General features: G+C 44.5%; 1 protein-coding gene across 3 annotated transcripts in view; it reads left to right on the plus strand.

Moving 5' to 3' along the window:
* LOC137802578 (cadherin-18) overlaps positions 1–25063 on the plus strand; it is a 128354-nt gene that overhangs the window by 45681 nt on the left and 57610 nt on the right. For all 3 annotated transcript variants that reach the window (XM_068600552.1, XM_068600560.1, XM_068600570.1), the window contains exons 2-3: positions 1614–3479; positions 21769–22063. In XM_068600552.1, the coding sequence (XP_068456653.1) occupies positions 1923–3479; positions 21769–22063 (1852 nt within the window). In that variant the 5' untranslated portion in view covers positions 1614–1922. The remainder of the gene's footprint in view (positions 1–1613; positions 3480–21768; positions 22064–25063) is intronic.

Consider the following 25063-nt stretch of genomic DNA (forward strand, 5'->3'; position numbering starts at 1 on the left):
TTAACCCATAGCACACAAGTTTTGCCCGATATATATATATATATATATATATATATATATATATATATATATATATATATATATATATATATATATATATATATATATATAAACATTGAGTTTACAGTTTTACAAAGTTAGCTGGTTTTTGTTGACAGGGAAATGTAATTTAAAAAGCCATTGAAGAACACTGTTCAACATGTAAGAGTTGCATGCTGTCCTCTGTGGTTATGAACCAAGCTTTCTGAGGTGAAAGAAAAATAACCTTGACGGTGGCTTAAAGAAGCTGTACTTAACATTCTGAACAATAATACACCGGCAAACAATGATTTGTTACGTAAAGATCTAGTTTTGTCTGGGTTATGTCTATCTGATCAGAGAATAAACTGTGTGATTGTTTGACATCACGGAGGCCGAATGCACAAGCTTTTAGTGTACGTGGCGTGCACCACTGGTTAGCTCACGGTTAGGTCGCTCTGCACCGCTGTCATACGACCCTTACATTTAACTACGGCATCCAGAGCAACAGTGTCGCCTAGAAGCGCAGTACTTGCTCTATGGTTACCCGTCTAGTACACGGCGTCAGCTCTGTTAGGGTCGCCATGGGCCACTGGCCACTGGCAAAGCCGTTTAAAGGCAGTCCGAATGCTCCCAATCTCGAATCTTGCACCTTTTATACACGGGACTTGGAGTTTGAAAGATGTGGGCATTTACCAGGTGGGGAGAAATATTACATAGAGTTGGAATATGGGAAATGGATCCATTATTTTGAGCTTGACTCATGCAAGGGACTAAAAGTCATACAGTAAATAAAAGTCCTTAAACGCTATGGAAGTTCAAGTGCTGGAGTGCTCCTTTAAATTTCTTTTAATTCTTTATTCAACATGTTCATTCCTGTCTTTTTCTGCATAACAATAATAAACATATTGCATAACTGGCACTTAGCCACCTTATTGACTTGTCAGACGTGTAGACTGAGGTAACTGAAATACTACGCTCTTATCTGAAAACAAGCACACTGATTGATATCTGACATTTTCATATGGCGTAGGATTTCCATTTGAGGCTGGAGTGCACGAGAGACACGCTGAAAAGCGTGAGTCAGATGCATAAGAGCCGAAGGACCCTTTCACATTACTCAAGGCGCCGGGTACAGCAAAGTGCATCTGCAGCTTGCGCGCTTGTGTTGGGATTCTGACTGATCAAAGCACAATATTAATCCTGCTAATTAATCACCCATCAAAGTGATATGAAGCAAGCTGGTCCCTTTCTGTGCTGCCGTCCACATCTTTTCTTTTAAATCCATGACAGTTGTTCCCATTAATAGCCGCTCAGAGCGTTTTCTCTCACAGTGTTGCCCTATCTTTTTCCATGTAAGATGATAACTTTGTCGCCGTCTATCTAATAGATATGAGGAAAAACACTTGGGTCATTATGGAGGTATAAATGGGTGTGTGTTCTGGGCCCAAAAAGCCCCTCTGTGCTAGTGAAAATGTGATTGCTGTTCTGCTCAAAGCGCTGTCCTGCCTGTACCTGTCTACGCCGCTCCACTTTTAATTAACGCAGTGCAATGATTACAGTTTTAACTTAATTATCTTTATCTTTATTCTCAGGGTGTCCAACCCTCCGTGGGAAACTGAATGAGACGCCACGGAAGAGCAGTGGGAAAAAAACAACAGAGGCAGGCCTGGTGAAATAGAGGAAGATATTAGCCAGCGAGAAGGGAAAAGAAAAAAACAAAAAAGAGGGAGAAGGAGTGACTGACATCCGCCCTCCAACTCAGTGTGAAGGGCACAGAATGAGAGAGTGAGAGGTGGGGCATAAAAAGAGGGAAAGCAGGAGAGAGAATGAAGACAACTGGAAAACAAGACCTGCCTCACAGCAAACCTTGCTCAAATTAGGACATCTCGGCCCAAGACAAGATGATTACAAGAAATCTGCTCCTGTTGGTTTCCATGTGCCTGTGGGAGGGGCTCGCGGGAGTTGCCTCGGCCAATAAGATTGTACGGAGGAGAGGAGTGGGTGGATCGCACATGCTGAAGCTAGGGGAGAGCAGAGCCGCGGACCAATGGGACGCAAGCGTGGACGCCAATGCGATGCCAGTGGTGACTCTTAGGAACCTGATTAGTCACGAGCAGACGGGTGACCCTGGCTCATTCACTCTTTCCAAAATGTTGCAGAGTCACGCTGCTCCTCCGGCAGCTAACAAGGAGAGGCAAGCTTTCAAGCCCAAGCGTGAGGTTGACTCTGTCAGTAGAAAAGAAGGGACTTTGCACATATTAGGTAGTAACAAGGAGTTAAACCAGGATGTGAAGAAGGTCAAGAACAACACCAAGAATGTTGAGACTCCCGCTAGAACGGGAAGGCCCGAGAAGACGTTTGCGATCCACCATAAACCGGATCCGCACACCAACAAAACCCGGTTCAAATCAGGCTTAAGATCCAGAACCAGACCCGATTTAAATGTCCACACCACAGGTGTGCCGGGAAAGGGATTCAGTATAGATTCAAACCGAAAGCTGAACCTCACCGGCAGCTACGGGGTTCTGAAGCTGCTGTCGAAAGAGAACCTAGTTAGGATCGTCAATTCCCAAATGCAGAGCGCTCCCAGCCTGAGCTTTGCGAGCAAGGGCAGCCGGAGCAGGAAGAGAGATTTGATTGACGTTAATCACGGACAGTTGGAGGCTCAGAGAGTGCCGAGACAAGATATGGCTGTCACTCAGCCTCATGCTGGATTTGATAATCAGACCGCATTTCCTTATTTAAGCGCAGTCACCACCCCGGATCTCAATCGAGACCAGGAAGCCGACAATCGTATTAGTCCACTAAGTGATGTGGACCCAGCTTTAAGTAAAGGGCAGGGCAACTTGGGGAAGCACAATGGCGGCGAGAGCAGGAGCAAACACCTCGTCCGCTTACTGTCAACACCTCGGAGCGAGGTCAGTCTCAGCCCAGAGAAAGAAACGACGATTAGCCAAACAGAACCACCATTTCCATTGACAAAACATCTCCCGCCGCATGTTCCCTCTGAAACAAATGATTCTCCACCGCCTGCGCTGACAGTGCAACCCCTGGGAGTTGGACCGGGGAACAGAGCTGCAGATCCCAATAGAGACCCATTAACGGAGTCAGTTCTCTCTGCTCAAACAGAACTCAGCACAGCTCAGTACCCTGCAGATGAAGACAAGCGACCTGTCAACAGCAGCCATGTCCTGAGGCTCCACCCAGCTCCCGAGTGGAGCCAGGGCGGCAAAGACGGCGGGATGCAAGTTTCTTCCGATCCGGAAAACGGGAAGGGCCTCGTGTTCGAAGAGGCTGAGCCAGAGGAAGGGGAGGAAGGGGAGGAGGAAGAAGCGGAGGAGGTGCGCGATCGCGTGGAAGGGACGGGGCCGCGCTCCCGCACCAGGAGGAGCTGGATCTGGAACCAGTTCTTTGTAATCGAAGAATACGCCGGGCCTGAACCTGTGCTCATCGGACGGGTAAGGAAAAAAAAAAGTTTATATCAATAATTTATCTTTAACAAGGGTTGTGAACTGTTTTGCGAATATTTAAGACACACTTACAAGTCTCCTACATGGCTTATTCAACCTCAAGTCTTTCTCTCGGGTACACATCTCATACAAAAGATGCTTAGCATAATTCAACCCCACAGTCACGCCCCCCGGATTTATGTGTGTGTGTGTGTGTGTGTGTGTGTGTGTGCTTTCCAGGTAGCAGTTAGACTTCAGTGAATCAATGGTTTACTGAGGCACAACAAAAGCCCAAGATCCCCTGTGCCCATGGGGCTAGTCATGATCGCGACCGATCTTCACCCACCAATGGAAATTGACATATCCAGGAGAATTAATGGCTTTACTTTTCCCTTCCACCATTGATCCTCACCCCAAGGCAGAAAGCAAGAGTAGTCCGAGCGTCCCCTCATTTCCCTGTAGGTCAGACCTGTCAGCTCTCCTCCCTCACGGTCAGAGGTCTGCAAGGTCCCGCTAATGCTATTCCATTCAGACTGATTTACACGTGCTTTGACAGGATTTATCATCGCGTTCTCCCCCGGCACAACACACACCGGGCTGTAGTCCTATTGCTCCGCTCTGTAATTTATTAGAACCATTGACGGGGGCCTGTCTGGCCCCCAGCGCCCCGACGCCACTCTCCCTCCTCCTTTTTGAAGCGAAGCAAGCAGACGAGCTCGGAAGGGGTCACGTGGACCGGACAGAAGCCTGTCTCGGAGCTCTTGCTCTGTAATGTCTGCCCTCTTGGTGCTCAGCATGTGGCAACTGTCTGAATGAGCTAATTTATAAACCTGTGTGGCCAGTTTGCTGAGCAAATGAATAGTAATGATCCCTGTGTGACTGCTGCAGCCTGCTGGAGGTCCCAGCCTTAGAAGTTGACGCCGGTGATTAGGAGCTTCGGCTCAGAGAAAGGCCCAGTTTGCGTTGTGTTTTTAAGTTTTAATATCCAGGCGCACACAGCTGGACAGCAGCCTGCAGCCCTTATGCACAGCCTCCCTGAGTGCGCCGACGATTAGCCAACATTTAATTTGGCTATTTTTTGCCTCTGCCCGATGACTGATGACGGTCTGAGCTAAATCCTATGGATCGCCGTGGTGAAGGAGCAAGAGCCCACGATCCAGGGTGCAGATGGTACCGTGTGTAAAGCCATTAGTGCCAATCTGCTGTGTCAAGCAGGTATTTGTGCCAGCACATTGTATGGCACTCAAGGAGGGAACACTGCCAGGCCACACACGTGCCCATATGATAGTGCTGACACTTGGAGTACACCCAGAACGCTATTGTGACTGTGTGTGTGTGTGTGTGTGTGTGAGAGAGTGCTCTGGTGCCAGAGATGTGCATGATTAGTACCCTACTGTAGCCGACAGTGACGGCACACATGAATAATGCTCTTATAGATCTTAATACGCTTATGAATTTTTAATCTCCCTGCTCGGCTTCGGCGCAGCAGCTATAGGTAGAGAGATCAATACGGACACGCTGCCTTGTATTTTTTTCAGGGACCTGATTGTGCTTCAATAGAGAGAGAAAGAGAGAGAAAAAGATAGAGCAATGCAGAGCGTGAAGAAATGGACTGTACTGGCCCGAGCGGCTCCACCTGCCAGATCCAACACGATCCAAATTCCGGCTCAATCAGCTGCAAACGCTCTCGCCTGTGACTCACAACACGTGTTGTGCCTCGCACGCACTCAGGACACACAAAACATGCACATCTGAAGGTGTGATTATGTGTTTGTTTGTGGCCTCTATTTCTAAAAATCGCCCCCTGACACTGATTCATGCTCGTATTTTTTCTTTCTTCTCTTTTCCTGTGATATCGGGACAGTTCAGTCTGGATCAATCTCTCCCAAAGCCGGGAAACAAGAGCCAAGGCTCTAATCTGTGATGTCAATGAGAGACAAAGGCGCTGCTAGTAAAGTGATGTGGGCCAACTTTGTGGACGCAGTGACACACCACAGTATCATTTTTGCATGAATATTATAAGCACTTTTGTTGAAAGCGCGATAGAGGCAGCCAATAAGTCGCTAGCTGTCCGATGTCAAGGTTGTTGGAGTGGCCGTTGAAATCTCCTGATACCATCAAAGATCTAAGTTTTTGTTTACTGAAGTATCTTCTTTTCAGGGGGTCGATCAGGTTCAAGAGTTGCCTAAAAGGGGCATAAAAATCTTTCTCTCTCTCCATCCCTTCACACATATGCACATTTTCGCTCACAGACTCGCAGATGATGCCATGTTACTATATTTTCTCACGCTGAAGTGTCTCTGCCCCATGATAATTGTGAATTTAATTGATGCTGTCACATGGTCTGTAATGGGGTTTCAAGTGATTGCAGAGGCAATGTGAAAAGAAACACACTTTTTTTTTTTTTCTCGAGGAGAAAAGACGCCTCAGCAGAGCTTGGATTAAGAGGAGGAAAAAAAAGAAAAGAAAAACCCCACCACTTTCTGATTAGCTTTTCTTCCTCTCCTCTTGAAATGCAAACTCCCTAACACCTCGCGTGGGGAGGCAACGTGACATATATACAGTAGTCTCTCTGCCTCTCTGGGAGGAACATCTCTATCTCGCCCTGGTTCACCTCTCATAACAAGTGCGAGCACTACCTGGCACGTGGGCGAACGCGCATCATGTAAATTCGCCAGTGCAACAGGAAACGGACCGGGGCGATCATCATCATTAGCATATCATTAACATCGGCATAAACATACATAATTCATAGTTAGTGAAATACGCCTGTATTACACAATTAACATTGTTGCGCTCACATTACAGACATTAAACATGCAGACTTGGCTGCGAGTCGGTAATTAAACAGGCTCGCATCCTGACACTCCAATACCATTGCGCCCAGTTCCCAAGGTGCGGCGCTACTTAGCTCTCTTATTGTGTTGAATCATTCATTCACAGTCACTGCTGGAAATTCCTCTGCAAAACGCAGTTGAAAGATTGCTCCAGCCCGGAGGCATCGAGAAAGCGAATGACATAGTTATTGACCGCTCTCTCCCCGCGCTTTTGTGCGGCGCCCGCGGCGGCTGCAACCTGCGCACACATGATATTGCGAAAAGCGCTCGCAGGAACTCGGCGGCGTGATGAAAAGAGGGCGAGGAAGTTAAGTGCTGGTGTTGGAGAGTGTGCAATGTGCGCGTGCACGTGACGGTTTTTCTTTGATGCTCGCTCACAGCAGAGACCCTTTCAGCCATTAGTGGGAAGTAACTAACTCCATTCATTCCCATGCAATGTTGAGGTTAAGTGCTTTTACTTGATGATTTATATTTCATGTAACATTTCAGAGGGGAATGTTTGACCTATTATTTCACATTCATTTCTCGGCTATAGTAACTAGTTTTGCAGAAGATAGGACGCTGATGCCTTTAAGTGGTTGAATTTCGCAAAAATTGCACTTTAAAATGCTGCTAACATGTGGATGCATCTGTAGTGCTAATCCAACATAATATATATATGACAAAGTAGCGTGGAAGTTGTCGCTCTGCATATATACTACTCACACATGATTCTTAACCTGTGATGAAGCGCTGTCATTTCTTCTGTGGCTCTAAAGGAGATTCCTAAAGTTTGAGAAAATAATCCTGATATCATGTGTCTGCGTTACAAATAGAGTTTGTGACGTTTCTTCCCATTGCATTATGGGAAGAGTTATTGGAGGTTGATTCATATTTGGCAGGATATCGTGACCGCTCTTGGGAACCCCTTTGTTCCACTAATTTGATCAGCATTGTATACTAAGTATTACAATTAAGAGATGAGAAGGTATCAATTGACAACTGTTTAATTATTAGCAGGCAACATGTGCAATTGGTGGCCAACCTTTTACTTTTAGGTACACGCTGCAGATAATTCTTTTTGTAGCTCTCACCTGAGAAACTTTAAGTGCTGAAACTTTCCTAACAATGTTCACTGTGGTACTGCTACTTTTATTTCCAACCTCCCCTGAGCCGATCAGAGGCCCTCACATAAACACACAACTTCTTGTGAACTCTAACATCATATATGTGACACAAACACATCCCAAAAAAAACCCCAAAAAGATTGGAAGGCTTTCAAAGTCATAAATAACACGAGTCAGATAAAAGGGGTCCTTTATGAAACAGGAGAGAGAAGAAAGGCTCGGAGTCATGCAGGCGAGAAAAATAAAAAAGAGTGTGAGACGGTGTCAATAAGAGGGCCAGCAACTGTAAACACACACCTCCTGACAAGGAACTCATCAATAATGATAAGAGAAAAAAAACACATCTCACTGCGAGCCGCTCTGTGTTTTCGTGTGCCTACACTCTTCCACTCTTCCACTCCCTGTAGACATCATTTAGCCTCAGGGTTCGTGCACAGCAGGGGTGAGACAGCAATTAGAGACTGACTACAGTGTTGGAGGGAGGGAAGAAAGGGGGAGATAACAAGACAGAAGAGCGCGAGATTACCGTCCAGGACGAAGGAGGGATGACGCGGAAACAAAAGGGGCAAAACCGGAGAGAGTGCAAGCGAGAGGTGAGGAAAGAAAGGGGATGTACGACAGTTTAAGGGCAGCGGTAATGGCATGTGGATACACAGAGCGGACGGGTAGTGGAAAGAAAGTGAGTGGTGGAAAGTGAGGAAAGGTTAATAGCTTACAACCGGCGGAGGGGGAGGAACATACGAAGCAGTTTAAGAAAAAAGAGATGGGAGGTGATGGGGGAGAAGGAAGGGGCGGAGATCACACACGTTTCTGGAGCTGACCTCTCAGCTCCAGAAACGAGGCCTGAAGCGAGCCGCAGACGTGCAGACACGAGAGAGAAAGAGAGGGTTATGAAAAGAGGCAGCAGGGAAAGCAGGGCATCAAGCGAGGGGACGGGGCCGGGTTAACATGGCGGGAAATACAAGAGAGCAAGGGAGAGAAAGAGAAAGAGAGAGAGAGAGCGACAGGATGGAGGGAGCGGTTAAATACCATTTTTATTGCAAGCCCCCGTGGAGCCGCCATTGAAATCTGTGTTTCTGTGCTGAGTGGGTGCAGGATCACATGGAGAAAATAATAGATGGGATGACTGAGGGAATAAGGCTACCGAGAAGAAAAGAAGAGGGAGAAAAGAAGAGATACTGTGGAGTCTATTAAAGATGGAATTCAAAGGAAACAAAGCCTGCTTTTCTCTTCTTTGCTTTCAATCTCCCCTCTCTCCTTACAGCCTCTTTTTCATCTCTGGATAATGTCGAACAAATCAGCAAAGCGAGCATCTGAATTTAAAGCACCGTTCCCCCAGATGTGAGAATGCCAGTATTTTATCTCTGAGAGTATATGAACTGCTTCAAATACATCTACACCATTTTCAACCTAATATAAAAATGTAGATAACCCTGAGCATTTGGGTTAGTGTGTGTGCAACTTTAAGTTACAGTGACTGTAATTGCCATTTATGAATCTAGAGATGTTGTCCTTTCCTCCAATATTACGGGACTATCTGTCACATGAAATGCGATGTTAAAAGAGGCCAAAAAATATCTGCAGCCATATCTTTTTTTTTTGCAGAAAACATGGGGCTTCAGCTTTTTATTAATCCATAAAACTTCATAAAATCCATTAAAAAAATCCATAAAAGACTAAGTATTTTAACAACAAAGTTGTGGAAAAAATATAACCATGTGCTAATATAAAAGCATGTTGTGTTCAAAAGATTCTGGATCATTTCCTCTTCAGTCCCCAATAACCAGTAATGTCAAGCTTTGAGATGGACTACAGTAAAGCTGGGGCTGCTGGGAAGTCACTGTGAGCCCGAGGGAGGAGACAGCAGCATCTCCAGGAAGGTTGACTTGTTCTCTTCAGCTTGTTGAGGCAGTGCATACCTCAGAGAGCAACATCGGCTCCCCTGTTCTTAATGTACCTGTTTAAGAGCTCTTCATTTATGAATATGAATCAATAGCCAATCTATGTATTACTATTTTAGTGTTTTTGAAAAGGTGCATTAATTTGTAACTTGACGATATGGAATATTATAATGTATTTACATCACATTTGCACTCCTAGTAATAAAGAGGAGTGGAATATATTTAGTTGCATCATTATCAACGGGCTATTGGTGCTTTTGAAATTTGGATTTGGATTGAGCAATGGAATCTTATCCTTCGGCTTCTCACCATTCGCAAGAGACCAGAAATATGCCTATATCCCTTCTGGTTGAGGAGCTATTTCTGACTCATTTTGGTCATGTTATTTGAGGTGTTCATTTCCAAAGGGCCATAGGGCTTTATCTCCTCAAGGTCATCCATGTCAATGGGGAGACAGTAGTGTTTGGCTAGGGTGCAGCAGTTGTATGTAAAAGGGAACATGTGAAGTAAAAAAGGCCGCGTAGCAGTCGAATTCATGACTATGCACGGCCCAGCCTGAGCCCTTTGACCTTGAGCTAATATTTATGCGTTGGCCCGGACCGTGCACTCCGCTTCTCCCCGTGGCCCTGAAGGAGGCCATGAGTCAGGGAGCGAAGGGCAGGGTGAGAGAGGAAGGCAAAGGGGGATGACGATGAGGAAACGTCTCACGACAGAAGGGGAGAGGGAAATGAGCTGTAAGGTGACACAACTCGTAGCCAGAGTGAAGCTTAAACTTGCAGCTAATTATCCGATCTCATCAGTTAATTGTCACTGTTGCGCAACACTGCGCAACAGTGAACACTTAGAAATACGTCAAAGCAACCAATGGACACACTTTGTTGTATGTTAGGATTTTTTAATGAATCTCAGCTTGACATCATCAAAGTATTGAATTAAAATATGAATACTTGCTTTAATTAGTGTGGAGTGCTCCCATGTTAGTGAACATGAGAGCTGGTTAATTAGGTTGTTGGGTAAGCTTCTGAGCTTTAGTTTTCTTGGACTGGATTCCAGCACCAAAAAAAAAAAATCTAGCTATAGCAACAAAGCAACATGATTTTGATGATGAAGTATTATGTTTTCGGGATGTCCATCCATGTCATGTACACGATAGCTCAGAAATGCCTAAAAGGAATGTCATGACATCATCTGGCACGAACATCCTGAACTGATTGGATTTTAGTGAGAACATGTTTTTTTATAGCTGAACAAAAAGTAAACAAGCTATTGAACCTGCTTGTGTGTACAGCGATGCAGAGCCGTGTAGCCGTGTAGCCGTGATGCTCCTAAAAAAACCTAATTCCAAGACGGACTACAGTCAAGGTACAAAGCTTTTTACAGGGAAAAATAAAAATGGTCTAATGTAAAACGTGTGCTTGTCATGCTAACATGCTCAGGTTTAGCCGTAATACTGTGGAAACCATCTTCATCTAGCCTTGTTAGCTAACGCTAGCTAACGAAAAGGCAGTGTCTGCCCGGTATTGAGATTAGGCTAGATATGTTTTATTTGCTTTATTTAGATTCTGATAAAACTGCAATTCCTAATTAATTCAGGTAGTTACTGGTTGTTAGTTGAATTATTTTTCTATTGAGAAGATAACTGAGACGTTTGTTAGCTTTGAGGCACTACTGGCCTTTCAATGTCATTTAAAGTCTTCACTTCAGATGAGGTCACATAACTTAACTACTACTTAACTAACGACTAGTAGCTACTGAATTAATCATGAATTGCAATATTAAAACATGTTTATAAAGCACATTTTAATTATTAGTGTATCATCTATAAGTCTTTAATGATTGGTTTAAAATATATATTACTTAATTTATAAATTGGGAATCCATCATTTATAAAGTATGGAAACCCAATCATGAAACGCACAATAGTCAAGCTTATTAATCAGGAATATAAGTGTAATTATAACTGTTTATGAATTGCACACTAATGAGTTACTAATGAGTGCTCATGTTGGACCAATGCTTTATAAATGATGAATTAAGTGCTTACTTATGCTTCACTAATGCTAAATACTGTGTAGTTATTCTAAAGTGTTACCTTGTTTGTGTTGATAACGTCCAACAGCCGTATAATGACACATCCAACAGACACGGATCAAACATTATCATTCATTGGAAGTTGTGTTTCTGGTCACCTGTGAATGGAAATCTAATATTCCGTCTCTTTTAGTTATGTTTTTGGTCTCCACTCCTGAGCAGAATCTCTGGCTCTTTGACTGCTAAACGCTCTCCTCTGTTCTCCAGCTTGCCCGTCTGGCGGCTGTTTGCTGTTTGGTGCCGGTCGGCATCATTCAGTGGGTTTATGAGAGCTTTTTTGTTGAAAACAGCTGCTTGCTGAGGCTGGAAACAATGATAAAAGCTACGAGTGAACCAAACAGCAACACTGTGAAACCAAAATAATGAGGAGGAAGACACTGAAGCACTCTGTAAAACAGAGTTATCTCGTTCTTTGTGAACATAAAATATTAGAGCAGCATTAAGCTTTTCCATGGCGTTTTTACAAAAAAAAAATCAATTACTTGATGCCCTTGAACACTTTTTTAGTGTGGAAACTGTTGAGCTTCGGCCAACAGCTGGCGTGGGTGGTGGATGCCACAGAAAGAGGGACGAAGCTCGCCAGGGAGCTGAGAAGGCGCATGGCAAGGTCAGGTCAAGGGTAAAGAGCAGAGGTCGGGGCTGAGTAAAGGATAGGTGGCGTCCGATGGGATGAAAGGGGAGAGGGGGAGGGAGGGAGGGATGAGGAAGGAGGAGAAGGAAGGTGGGAGCATAAAGAGGGCATCTTCTCTTCAACTTGCTGACAGATGCAGCCACACAGGTGTTAATATTTAAATGCATCCTGTGAGGCAAGCGCACACTTGCTGAGATAATTAAACTATAGTGACACAGTGACACACAGCATTAATAAAGCATAAAGTGTACACTGTCCATGGACTCCACAGAGGTTTTTTTCAACACTCTCATTCCATAACAGTATATTACAAAATATAATGTCTGTAGATTTGATCCTAAATGGTATCACAGTCTTAAACAATCTTTACGTTTCTGGCAAAAAACAACAACAAAACTTGACACCGATAGCAAAATAATGAAAAAGATAAACAGTGCTTGAAAAGCCCTTTCGTGATGACATATTGCTCTTTGTCCTTTGCGCGCACGCACACATGTGCACACACACACACACACACACACACACACACACACACACACACACACACACACACACACACAGACGTTTGGCTCCCGATGGTAAAAGCCATTCCTTTTTGCAGTGGCACGCGGTGGCATATATGTGGGCGATTTGCCCTTTAAATGTACAGCAGTGAGTTAAGCCTCCAGTGGCCTTTTCCGAGCTCGTCTCCTTCGGCTAAAAATATGATGTGAAGTATACACCACCAGAGTGGAGCACTGAAGCAATAAAACACAAAACAATCGCCCGGACGAGACGCCAACACACACAGGCACACACGCTCCCTCTAATACATCAGCTGATTATGATAATCAAAAGCGGGATTTGCATACTCAGAGGCTAAAAGCACAGTTTTGCCCTGAATAATGTATTGCGGGGGAAAGGAAACAGTCGCGAGATGCATTGAACAGCTCATGGTGCGAAAGGAAAAGCCTAATAATGATGAATAATGAATGCTCTATTAGGACGTTTGTGTGTGTGTGTGTGTGTGACAGAGAGGGACTGTGCGGTCCGTGTGTTGAAGTGAAGGCCACACAGCGCGCCCTCCAGAGACAGACTGAATTAGATCAAACGGGGAACAGGGCAACATGTCCACACCGCAACCGAATTAAAGAGGCAGCAATCGGCGCTAACCAAACTTCAATGCTGGATCGATGGCCGATCAATGCTAAACAATTAGCTCGCGGCTCCTCGCGATGTATTGCAAACCGCGTCTTGGAATATGTCAAGACAAACAGACAGGAGGCTGTTTTCAATACCGCCTGCCATTTTACTGTGGGCACAGAACAAAAATGGAATTTCCCAACCCCCCAACACACACACACACACACACACACACACATACACACACACACATACACACACACACATTTGCTGAGTTTGATTGAAAATTCAGACGGGATTTACAACTTGTCACAGTACAAAGGTCTGTCTTCTGAAGTCACAAGTGGTCCTCGGAGGCTGGCTGGTTCCTGCTTCTGGTTCCGTGGGGAGGCTTACAATCGAGTGCTTCTGCATAAATGGGAGGCGTTTTTTTGCTATGTGTGCGTGCATTGATTAGAGAGGAGAGGCGAGCAGTCCAAATAGAGCGAGCGCATTAGCATGCGTGTGTGTGTCACACCTGTGAGTAACACAATTTGCATGCTTTTTATGGTTCTGACTTTTTTATGTGGTTATAATGGGTTGTTTTTAGGAGGGTTTCCACACCGTGACAATCATCTTTGCTGGAATTGTGGGGGAAAGAATTTGAGTTTGACAAAGAGCCTGGGTCTGATACTTATAGTTTGGGTGTAATTTCTATCCGTTATGATAATATGATACTGTAAGTGTGTAAATAAAGATTAAAATGTAAATAAGACAACAGGGTTATGTTGTAGTAAACCCCTCATTACGTTGGGAGAACTGTGTGCACGGCTACGGCAGGCGAACCCGACCCAGTGAGCGGGACTTCAACAAAGGGTCGCCAAACCTCCACACATACGACACAAAAACGCTGCGTGATTCCCGGAATCACCCGCCACGTGTGAGACGCCCCTCTAACCGTGCTGCCGGGCAAATAGCTTCTCCGCGTTTCTGTGGCGTTTGCATGTCTTCAAATGAGGTAATATGCACGCGTTTGGTGCAAAATTGCCCCCTCGCCATGCAAATGAGCCTGATTGCAAAAGCAGTCCAAGTCACAAAGATCAGCGAGCGCTAATAGCTATACACGCAATTACATTGAAATCATTTGCGTTTGCAGAGAGTTGGAGGTGACTGAAGCGCACTGAGAGATATTAGATCCCAAATATGGGTAGCAAAGGCTACACGTAATTTAAGAGTAATTTGGCAGCAATTGCAGGAACAATACAATTACAGCGCAGATTTGGTTCCAATGAATCATTTCAACTGATTGTTAACATATCCAGTGATGTTTCATTCAGTTAGGAGTATACTTTGAAGGATTTTTCCTGAAAATGCATCGACTGAGACGGATACAAAAGGAATCCCTCTCTCTTATTAGTGATGAGCCACAATGGGTGTGTCTGTACCTGCAGAGAGCCTGCTGCCCTCATGTCTGTATTTTCTTATTTCCTTACGTTTCTGGGCCTTTAGGCATGTGATTTTCAATCCAAGAGGAAGCTGCAGGGAGGAGGGGGGTTTGGTGAGGGGCACTAATAAGGGTGGTGGGGGGGGCATTAACGAAAACCTAACCGGTTTTCGTTAATGCCTCGTAGTCACCCCCTACAGGCCGGTTCAGACAAATGATCAGTCATAAAGAAAAAACATTGTGAATCACTGCAACCACAAGACACCTTACAGAGCATACAGTCTATACAGTCAGCATAGCACAAATACATATATATATATATATATATATATATATATATATATATATATATATATATATATATATATATATATATATATATATATATATATATATATATATTAGGGCTGTGAAATGATTACAATCTTTAATCAGATTAATCACAGGTTTCTGTGGATTAATCATGATTAATCACATATTACCGATATTCTCGGTATATTTTTGTAAAAACATAAAGATTTGTGATAAAAGACGGATATATACATTGTCATTTATACAATGGGGTGCTGTTGTAAACAATGCAACTATAGGCCGTAAAAGAGGACATGTCAGGGAAAAAGAGGACGTCTGGTCACCAGGTAATTCTCATTACTCAAAAAAGTCCAGTGATCTGTCACCTGTCAGCGCCACATGATCCATAGCAGCCAAGTCATTTTCCTTTTTGTTCTTTCCAGCTTTATACAGTTGGTGGATTTTTGTCATGATTGTGCGTCTTTGCGGTGCTCTGATGCTCGGGTCCCCCGTTGCCACTCGCAAAACTTTGGTGAACCCCTCATCCTCAACAATATTAATTCCGCAACTGTGCTACTCAGCTTGTCTCAGGCAGACGTAGTGAGGGGTCTTTGTTGTTCAGCGAGGCTGGTTTGACGCATTCCACTTGAACGCCCCTCGCCGACCAACATGCTGCGCGTTGAGATGTTACTTAAGCTGGTTGTGCTGGTGAAACGTCAACATCTTCCCAAGTGAACATCTGACATCTACGTCTAGCTGCATTAGAGCGGAAATAGTTCAATATATATCAGAAGCTCATTCTGCTCATGCGTTATAAATGCGTTAAAAAAATTAACGCATTGTCTTGTAATTTAAGCATAGCGCGTTAACGCGTTATTTTTCACAGCTCTAATATATATATATATATATATATATATATATATATATATATATATATATATATATATACGCCTTGCAGGGATAATACAATGATGGTTAAGCTGTGTTTCTTTAAAAAAAGAAAAGGAAATATGAATACATAAAGGCTCAGCCTCTTTCCCGACCCCAGTTATTTTCAAAGAGCCCCTGACCTGTTAAATACCAACTGCACCGACGCAGTTAATCCCACCGTTAAATTTGAGAGCCATTGCGGGAGCCTATACCATACCTGTGTCCACAGTTGCTTATGTTCGGATACGTGTCTCTCTCTCTCTTGAGGCCCAGATGTGGATCCATTGACAGAAGGCGAGAGAGAGAGAGAGAACGGGGGAGAATACAACAGATGAAGGCAGAGCTGACCACAGCCGGCCCAGAGAGTTGTTGACTTTAATTACTAGTCGCCGTGTAAAGGCCTCGGCTTTGCGCTCTGCTCTATTAACCGCCCCGCACTCCCTGGCTTGCTCTCAACTCTTTCTTCTCTCTCCAGGTTAGGCGCGGCTGCTCGCACTCACGAGCACGCACGCACGAGCGCGCGCGCGCACACACACACACACACACACACACACACACACACACACACACACACACAGATTCTTAGTCACGCCTTGGCTCCTTGTCCACTACTTGTACAATGACTGTGCCAAGTGGAGGTCCAGCCAGGGCAGAAGGAGACTCAGAGTCATTACACCTCTTTCTTTAAAGCCGCCACCTCTCTCTCTCTCTCTCTTTGTCTCTTACACACGCATACACATGCACACGCACACGCACACACACACACACACACACACACACACACACACACAGCCACAAACACTTGCTCATACCCTCAAGCAAAACTAATGATATCTGGTGGTGGGTAGGCCGGCCATGAGGCACGGTTTCATTTCAAACGGGCTCTCTGAACTCTTTTGGGCCCTGTCCCAAATTACATTTTTGCTGGCGTTTCCCCTGATCGGCCCCCGTTTTTTTTCTCCCACCTCTCTGAATCGGTGGACCTGCTGCAAATCAATTGGCTGACCCTCTCCCTCCACCACCACCACCCCCGCCGCTCCACCCTGCCTGACATCTCTTGGCTGATATGAAAGAGCTGGCTCCGTCCCGGCCCGCGGCGATACCACCGCCCCCGCCTTCTTGTGGAATTGGCCCGGCCGGTGGGGCTCGCGGTTGTCCTAAAGTCCTGCGGTTCTTTTGAAGTCGCCACATAGAAGATGAATGGCTTCCCCTCCACCTTTTTCAGAGGAGATTGGGGGATATTCTCGCACCTGCCTGCGTGCACTGGCAGACCCCCCACCCCCGACACGTTCGGGGATTTGAGCCTCGCGGGGCCCGCCGGCGCCGCTACTGCTGCGGCCCCTGATCGGTGTCGACTTTCAACCGTTTGTAAATGTTCCTGCTACTGTAACCTCGCCTCCCTTTTTCAGCCTCACACAAGCACAGCGACCACACACGCACACACGCGCACACACACACACACACACACACACACACACACACACACACACACACACACACACACACACACACACACACACACACTACTTGCTGGATTTGTGGGGGGAGACATCCACATTCATTAGGCTAATGCATGGCTGTGGAAAAAAACCCACATTTTCCAGTTTTTTTTTAATGATTTATTGTGCAGCAGAAATGTGAAATTGTGTATATGGGGTATTAGTTATTTAAATGATTTAGAGGCTGGCGCAGAGTACTTTTCTTGCTCCCTTCTTGATTTATGGTTATTGCAAAAATGTGAAATTGAGTATATGAGTATAAGCATATTACCTTATGATAATATAAGTAATTGAAGAGATTTAGGAGTCTGGGGAATCTGGGTGTTGCATATACAACTGGCGCCAGGGAAAATGGAAATGGCAGCTTATCATGCTGAAATCACTTTCCATGCAGAGGTGACACATCGGTAAATTTGGCTTTCGTAGCCAGTGGCTTCATATTGTTTGGCTCTTGATATATTTGATGGCATATCAGCGGGATATGAAACGCGGGAGTTATGAGGTGTAATATTATTCAAGTTAAGCGGATGTGAAATATGGCGACATCCAGTTGTTGTTACTGTATAATATAGTTTGGGTATTCTTGCACACCGAAAGGCCGCTGAAAGATATTCTGAAAAGCCGAGCCACCTCTGCAGCTACGCAGCATCCACAGCCATCATATCTGGTGAAGTGTGTTTCCCTTATTATACTCTCCTATTAATCCAGGAGGAACCCGATAAGGGTGAGAGGTCAGCCTTAAATGGATTTGGTTTCCTTCGGCTGGGCTCCCCTGCCCCAGAATGACTCCGAGCTGTGCTTTCAATCAGCGCCGGCCACCGCTCGCTGTGGTAATGATGGCCGGGGCTTCATTAAGAAGCTCGTTAAGTCCCCTCGTTAAGCTGCAGGGCCGTTAAGACTTTGATTGTTAATGGCTCTTCGTTAAGAAGAGTGAGGGAGCCGGGCTCCTGTGGTGGTCCTGACCGGCCGGGTGTTTTGGCCAATTGGCCCCAGTTGCTGCCCGAAGAAGAAGGAGGATGAGAGCGTGTCTAAACTCAGCACAGGCGCTAGTGAAGCACTTTCCGGTGAACCCGTGTGACCCTGGCTGCAGCGGTAGACAACTTGGTTCAGTACCAAAACACTGCAAACCTACACAGGTGGCAAAAAACAAACAAACAAACAAAGCAGGCCAGTGTGATTATGATGGTAAAACATGACTTAATAGCTTACCCGCATGTTGCCAAGACACTATTGGCCCATTATCGGCTGCGCGGTGCTCTCAGGCGTTCAAACTCCCACAGTTTTACTCTGCCCCGCACTGATTGTCCATTTCCTCCTGTCGTTTAGAAATAAAGTGAAATTGACGCACAGACCAGTTTGCCCTGGCACCGCTGGGTTTGTCGTTTGTTTATTTCAGATGCTATGAATGCACCAGTCTGTCTTTGATGGAATATTGATAGGATGGATTTGAATTTATATGACAAACATGCATACACACAAACACTCATACCCTCAAGCAAAACTAATAGTCTGGTGGTGGGTTTGCTGGCCATGAGGCACAGTTTCTATTTATTTCTGTATTTTATTTTATTTATTAAATGATATCTGGTGGTAGGTTTGCTGGCCACGAGGCACAGTTACTATTTATTTGTACTGTAATTCACTTCCAACACTGAGGCCGGTGGTTGTTTGAAGCTATGCTTTCATTCGGCAGGTCTTGATTGCGCCATAAACAGCCTGACGTATAAGCCTGGGCACAGTTCTGGTAGGTGTTCAAACTAACAAGAGAGGTTAACTTTGTTAAAGATATATTGGTAATCCAAAGTAACTAGCAAGAGTATGCTAGATAATAAATAAATAAAGTTCAACCTGAAAACCCAGCTCAGTGTTTTTTTAAAATCCTTTTTAAAAGAAAGTCGCAATCGGCAGGTCTGGTCAGAAAGTTGCCAAGTCTCCTTCAGGCCTCCACCATAAGCCACTCCCCCAAATTATCATTATGACCGCAGACATATTGAAATGAGTGTGAACCACACACATAGCAGTTACTTTTAACTGTTAAGGTGAAAGCAAGAGCACAGCACAGGCAGGTAGACAGACAAATAGGTAGAAAGGCAGGTGTACTTCAAATCATTTAATTCGAGGACTTAAAAAAAACTATTGGACGGACTGCGACAGCCACAGACTTTTTTTTTTTTCTTTCTTTTTTTCTCATCTGATTGTTGTCAGGATGTAATAAGAATATCAACAAAAAGGATTACCAACCCTGACTTTAATGTTGAGAACATGTGGAATATGCAGGAACAAATGTGTGGAGTTCAGTAGCAGAAGCTCCATGAGGACTGGTGCTGTGTGCAGGTCCGTGAGAGGATGATCATTTGAGGAGCTGGCTGCAGCTGCTGAACCGGCCTTTTTCACAAAAATGCATTTTGACATGCAAAGAAATGAGCCGTCGTTATTAGTTATATACTGTGCTTTTCCTGCTATCACAAGTCAAAATGTCCGCTGGGGAAAAAAAAAATGTTTGAACTGGCAGGCATTGCAAATCGGCCCGTAGAAGAAAAAAAAAAGGCTGCGAAAATAAACTGGGATGCCGCAGTTGGCGTCACAAGTCTATATTGAGAAAAGTTGATTTGCTGCTCAACACCTGTCTCAGGGAGTCTGCACACTGGACAAAAATACAATATAAAAATGTCAAGGGAAAATGTTCAAAGCACCTCTGCATCATAATGCGGTCCACTATGGCTGTGTGCTCAGTGTGGTTTACCAGAATGGTTAAATACACTGTTTCCTCACACACACACACACACACACACACACACACACACACACACACACACACACACACACACACACAGGATTGCATGAGGATTGACACTGTTTGTTTTAGCTACATTCTGGTTAAAATATAAACAAAATTATATTAATAAATAAAAAAGCGGAGACTTGCTCCTCCGGGGGTGGTTCATTTTGATTCTTTTCTTTGCCCCTATTGGTTGCCGCTGGCCCCGGTGGTCACTGTAAAGCTCCTGCAGGCGTCAATAGCTCATTGGGCTACCAGAGGAAACAGAGCTAGCACGAACATGCTAGTCAAAGCTAACCCCCTCGGGTTAAAGTTGAAGACTTTGCCTGAGAACAACACGAGGTCGGTGACTAGTTTCATCAGTGCATGACCGCTCTCACGCTCTTTCAGATTCCCCACTTGGCATTGCCGTTGTAATGAAAGGATACTTTGAAGGTGAAGCCTCGTTTAACTTCTGACTTGGTGCCAAATTGTTCACACACTTTTTCCGACTTCCCGGCAGTCTGAACTTGTGATTGCTTTCCTCCGCTATAAACAACCCTCGTCAACATCCTTACTCATCGTTTACCCCCTGGGAAGCCGGCGTATCTGTGCCATTCCCCTCCACCCCTTGAAAAATGGCAATCCTCACAGTAAATGAAAATTTTGATTCACAGTATCCATTCTCATTTCGTTTTAGCAGATGTGCTTAGCTGTTGCCATGCAACAATGCTCTCCTGAGGTAACCCACCCAACCTGTCCTGCGCCCGTCACCCCCGTCTCCCCACCCTGTCTAAAGTCACAATGTCACACTTTCTTGCTAGCGCCGGCTAATTTAGCACTCTCTTCGTCTTTTCCTTTTTTTCTTTTTCATTTACCCGGTCACAGTTGCTATTCGATCCACGTAGGTGCGAGGTAATGAGATTGAATCTTGATGTGCTGGGCGCATCCCGCTGGCGTGGCGCTCTCGTCGGAGTTGGAGGACAGTGTGGAGCCTTCCCCGATATTATTTCTCCCCGCATGAGAGGACCCCGGTCGCTCTGCTGCTCTGCCATCCCACCAGGCGCTGATCCAATAAAGCCCAACACAAGGCTGTGATCGATACAGCATGTCCCCATCCCATGCACCCCTCCGCCATCCCTCATACACACTTATTAGTCAGGGAATAATTGATTGGCCCGCTGTTCATTATTCCTTTGATTTGGTGCTTTCATTAAATAGCCGGGGCACGGCATGTGCGCGGACTAGTAAGCTCTCCCCGTCCACAGCTGCCTGGCAAGTGAATGGAGGCTTTAAGAGCGAGCGGGAGAGTATGTGTTCTCGATATCACTGGTGATCAAGGAGTTGGTTCATAACTGCTCATACTGCAGGAACGAGGTGAGGAGACACAGCACAGTGGGAAGAAAGTGTGAGAGAGAGAGAGTGAGAGAGGGAGGTATTGTGCCTATTTCTTTTGTCTGCCTCAGTTTAAATTCATTATATCCTGGAGGCATGCCGAGGATAATCTGCTTGTTTTGTCTTCAACGCCTGTCTCGAAAAAAACAAACTTCATTTTTAACTGATGTTTATTCCCGTCTTTCTCTCTCACCCTCCGTGTCCCTTACCTCGCACATCTTTTCCACTTCCTGTTTCCCCCCTTTGTTTTCGTCTTTGCATTTATTTAACCGTCTCCTCTCGTCGCCCCTCTCCCCCTGTCCTCCCTCACCTAGCTCCACACCGACATGGACCGCAACGACGGACGCACCAAATACGTCCTGCGAGGCGAGGGGGCCGGCTCGGTCTTCGTGATCGACGAGAAGACCGGAAACATCCACGTCACCAAGCCGCTGGACCGGGAGGAGAAGGACGAGTACCGTCTCATCGCCACGGCCACCGACAGGCAGACGGACCGAGCCCTGGAGCCCTCGTCACAGTTCATCATCCGGGTGCAGGACATCAACGACAACCCGCCCATCTTTGAGGAAGGCCCCTATATCGCCATCGTGCCTGAGATGGCAAATATAGGTAAGTAGGGAGGAGAGTATGGAGCTCAGGGTGTTCGTTGCTCAATAAATATGTAAGATATTGGCTTATAGTCAACCAGTGAGAACAGATAGATTGTAAAATATAAATAACTTTAATAATAATGAATAATAATATTACTATTATTAATAATATTGTGTATCAAGTAGAAATGAATTATGTTCCTCTTTTTTTATTGTTCTTTTTTTAATGTTGGTTTTTATTTTAGTAACATATTTTATTCCATTGGCACTTTTCTGTCAAAATGGCACTTTTCATGACAGTGGATGGTCCCCAGTGCCCGCCTCTCTCACCTTTCAGTCAATTAGCATGAGCGCTCATTAGTGATGTGCAGACAGACTTCTTCCAGTTCATAAATGGAAATAGAATGTTTTTGTGACACGCCCGTTGAAGGATCTTCTCTTCATTGCATTGACATCGTGAAGCTTTTAGGTGTCTTGAACAAGGTGCTTGTCAGCAAGTGGCGGATCGACTATTTTTACAGTACAAATGGAAAAATACCATTGGTCTTCTGAGGAGGGAACCAGTGTGATGCCAACTTCCTGTTGGTCTAAAACTAAATGTATTTATTTACCCTGCAGCACCCTATACAATTGTGTAATATTAAATATGTCCAAAAATCCCAGGTGGTTGTGAGGAAAGAAGTACCAGAATCAATAAGTTATAATAAAAATATTTAATGAAAAGAGGTGATGAAATTCAATATGTACAGTACTTGATCAAGGCCTTTTAGATCTCAGCTGTAACCACAGACGGCACACACTTAACTGTCTCTGGACGTCACCGAAGGAAAGAGGCCGAGCCAAGTTCTGTTCCCATTTCAACACAACACATTCACTTGGCTATTGGTTCAAATTAATGGCATGCGATTGGCTAAGAGTCACACATGGGCTGAGTCTCTCTTTGGTGTAGGCTTTGAACATGGCTCCATGACATTCCTGTTTGCTAACAACACATTTGACCGAGAAGGAATTTGTTTTTCAGTTCTACAGGTTACAGTGCAATATGAAGTCTACATTCTGAGCGACAGTCATCCTCCATAAATCACCATGCATGTAAAGTCTCCCCACTTCTGCAGCAGTTCAAATGCAAATGAAATCCCCTTCTGTCCTGATAAGACCAGGAGGAAGTTCCCCAGACCACAGGTGGTCCAGTCGCTCACTTTGTTCCTGAAACCAGACGCTTCACTCTCCAGTACAGACTCCATGTGACCTCATCAACACTATATATATTTTGCTTCAATACATTCCATGAATCATTATAAAGTAATGAAAAACATACAGTAACCTTCTTATGCATACAATTACATATGGTTCATAATAATATCTCTTATTAATTATCATATCCCTCTTTTGTATTTTAATATGCACATTGAATTTATTATACATGTGCAAGTCCAATATTCACACCTCAGACTATTACAATTCTACAAAACCCAACAATAACAATGACTTGACTATATATTTGTTATTTATGACTATGTATACATATTTACTGATTAGTACTGAGCATGTTGGGGCTCCACAGCAAAGAACACATGTTCCAGTTTCAGATCGTTTTGTAATTCTTGGGAACTAAATTGAATTCTTGTACGTAAACTGGTTTTGTTGACAAGGAAAGCTGCCCGAAGCTGCCCGCTAATACGATCATCTGAACTTTCTGCTGCGATCCGACTCGCTTAGTCGTCCACAGAAACACAATTTGTTGCATTACATGAATAAATTGCTATCGCAACCCCATCTGCCACCCAGACAGCATGTGAGCAGTTACATTTTTCATTCCAGATAGAAAGGTGATTACACTTAATCTTTCGACCAGATGACAACACGAATCCCCCCGTTATTAGAGTTTGACCAGGTAACCATGCGTAAAGCTGAACATGAGGTAACTTAATAGCAGTCCTGCATTTGGAGAGGTTGCTCATTTGGCTGACGGATCAAAACTTGTCCTTCACGTACATTTCTTTATCCCATCTCTCTCTGTCCATTCTCAGCTGAGATTGAGTAATGAGAGCACAAACCATAAAGAAAATCATCTTAATGGCCGGGTAAGGACTTATCTTGATTGAGCGGGTTTTTGAACTCCCATTCTGTACACACACTAAGGCTGTAGGCCTTCGATTGGTTTGCTGTTTAATCAGAATAAAGTACCACCACGGTCAAGCTCCTGACTTGAGTCTGCACAAATAAGACTCCCCTCACACTGAGGAGAATGTGAAAAGTGCAAAATATCAATTATTGACTGCTAAACGACAGCCACAATTGACCCAGTGCTTTATGCCTCCGTTAAATGAACTGCAATATACACAGTTATTATGAAACACACTTTGAGTGGGACATGGAAGTAATATTTGAAATACAATGTCAATATGAGGTTTTGACAGCTGCGGCTATACAGCTGTTATGCAACACGGCACTGATGTAGCATCACTGCCTGCTAGAATCACATTATGCAATCTATTTCTGTTTTGTTCACAGCCTTTTAAGCCCTCTTCAAGTGAGTATTGTGTGGCGGGAAAACCTGCTGCACAGTAGCAGGTTCAACATGGGTAGCTGAGCGATGGAGAATTTATTTACAACTGAAGATTGAGTGTAAATACTTCATCTCAGAACTTACTGCAGCGGATGAAAAGAATTCCTGCCTTTTGATTGACTGTTCTCCAAAGTTATTGGTTTTTAATTGGCGCCGCGTGTCACTGCGCCGCGATTACAGCGGAGGCAGCGATCTGTACGAGTGCTCCCATGTGTCACAAAATAGATATAAAACACGAGAAATGAGATTAACAGTTCTGAGTTATTCAAATGTTTCTTTCTAAATCTACATTACAAATACCTATTTACTGGATCAACTCAAAATTAAAACTTTAAAGTCCTTGACAATGTGTTTTTCGCGACCAGCGTCTCGCTACGAGAGATGTGATCTATACTGGGACTGTCACAATATCTGATTTTCACTCCACAATTGTCATCGCCAAAAACATTA

Source organism: Clinocottus analis, unplaced genomic scaffold (genome assembly GCF_023055335.1).
Source record: "Clinocottus analis isolate CAN_PGR_092001 unplaced genomic scaffold, fCliAna1.0.p SCAF_11, whole genome shotgun sequence".
Classification (NCBI taxonomy): domain Eukaryota; kingdom Metazoa; phylum Chordata; class Actinopteri; order Perciformes; family Cottidae; genus Clinocottus; species Clinocottus analis.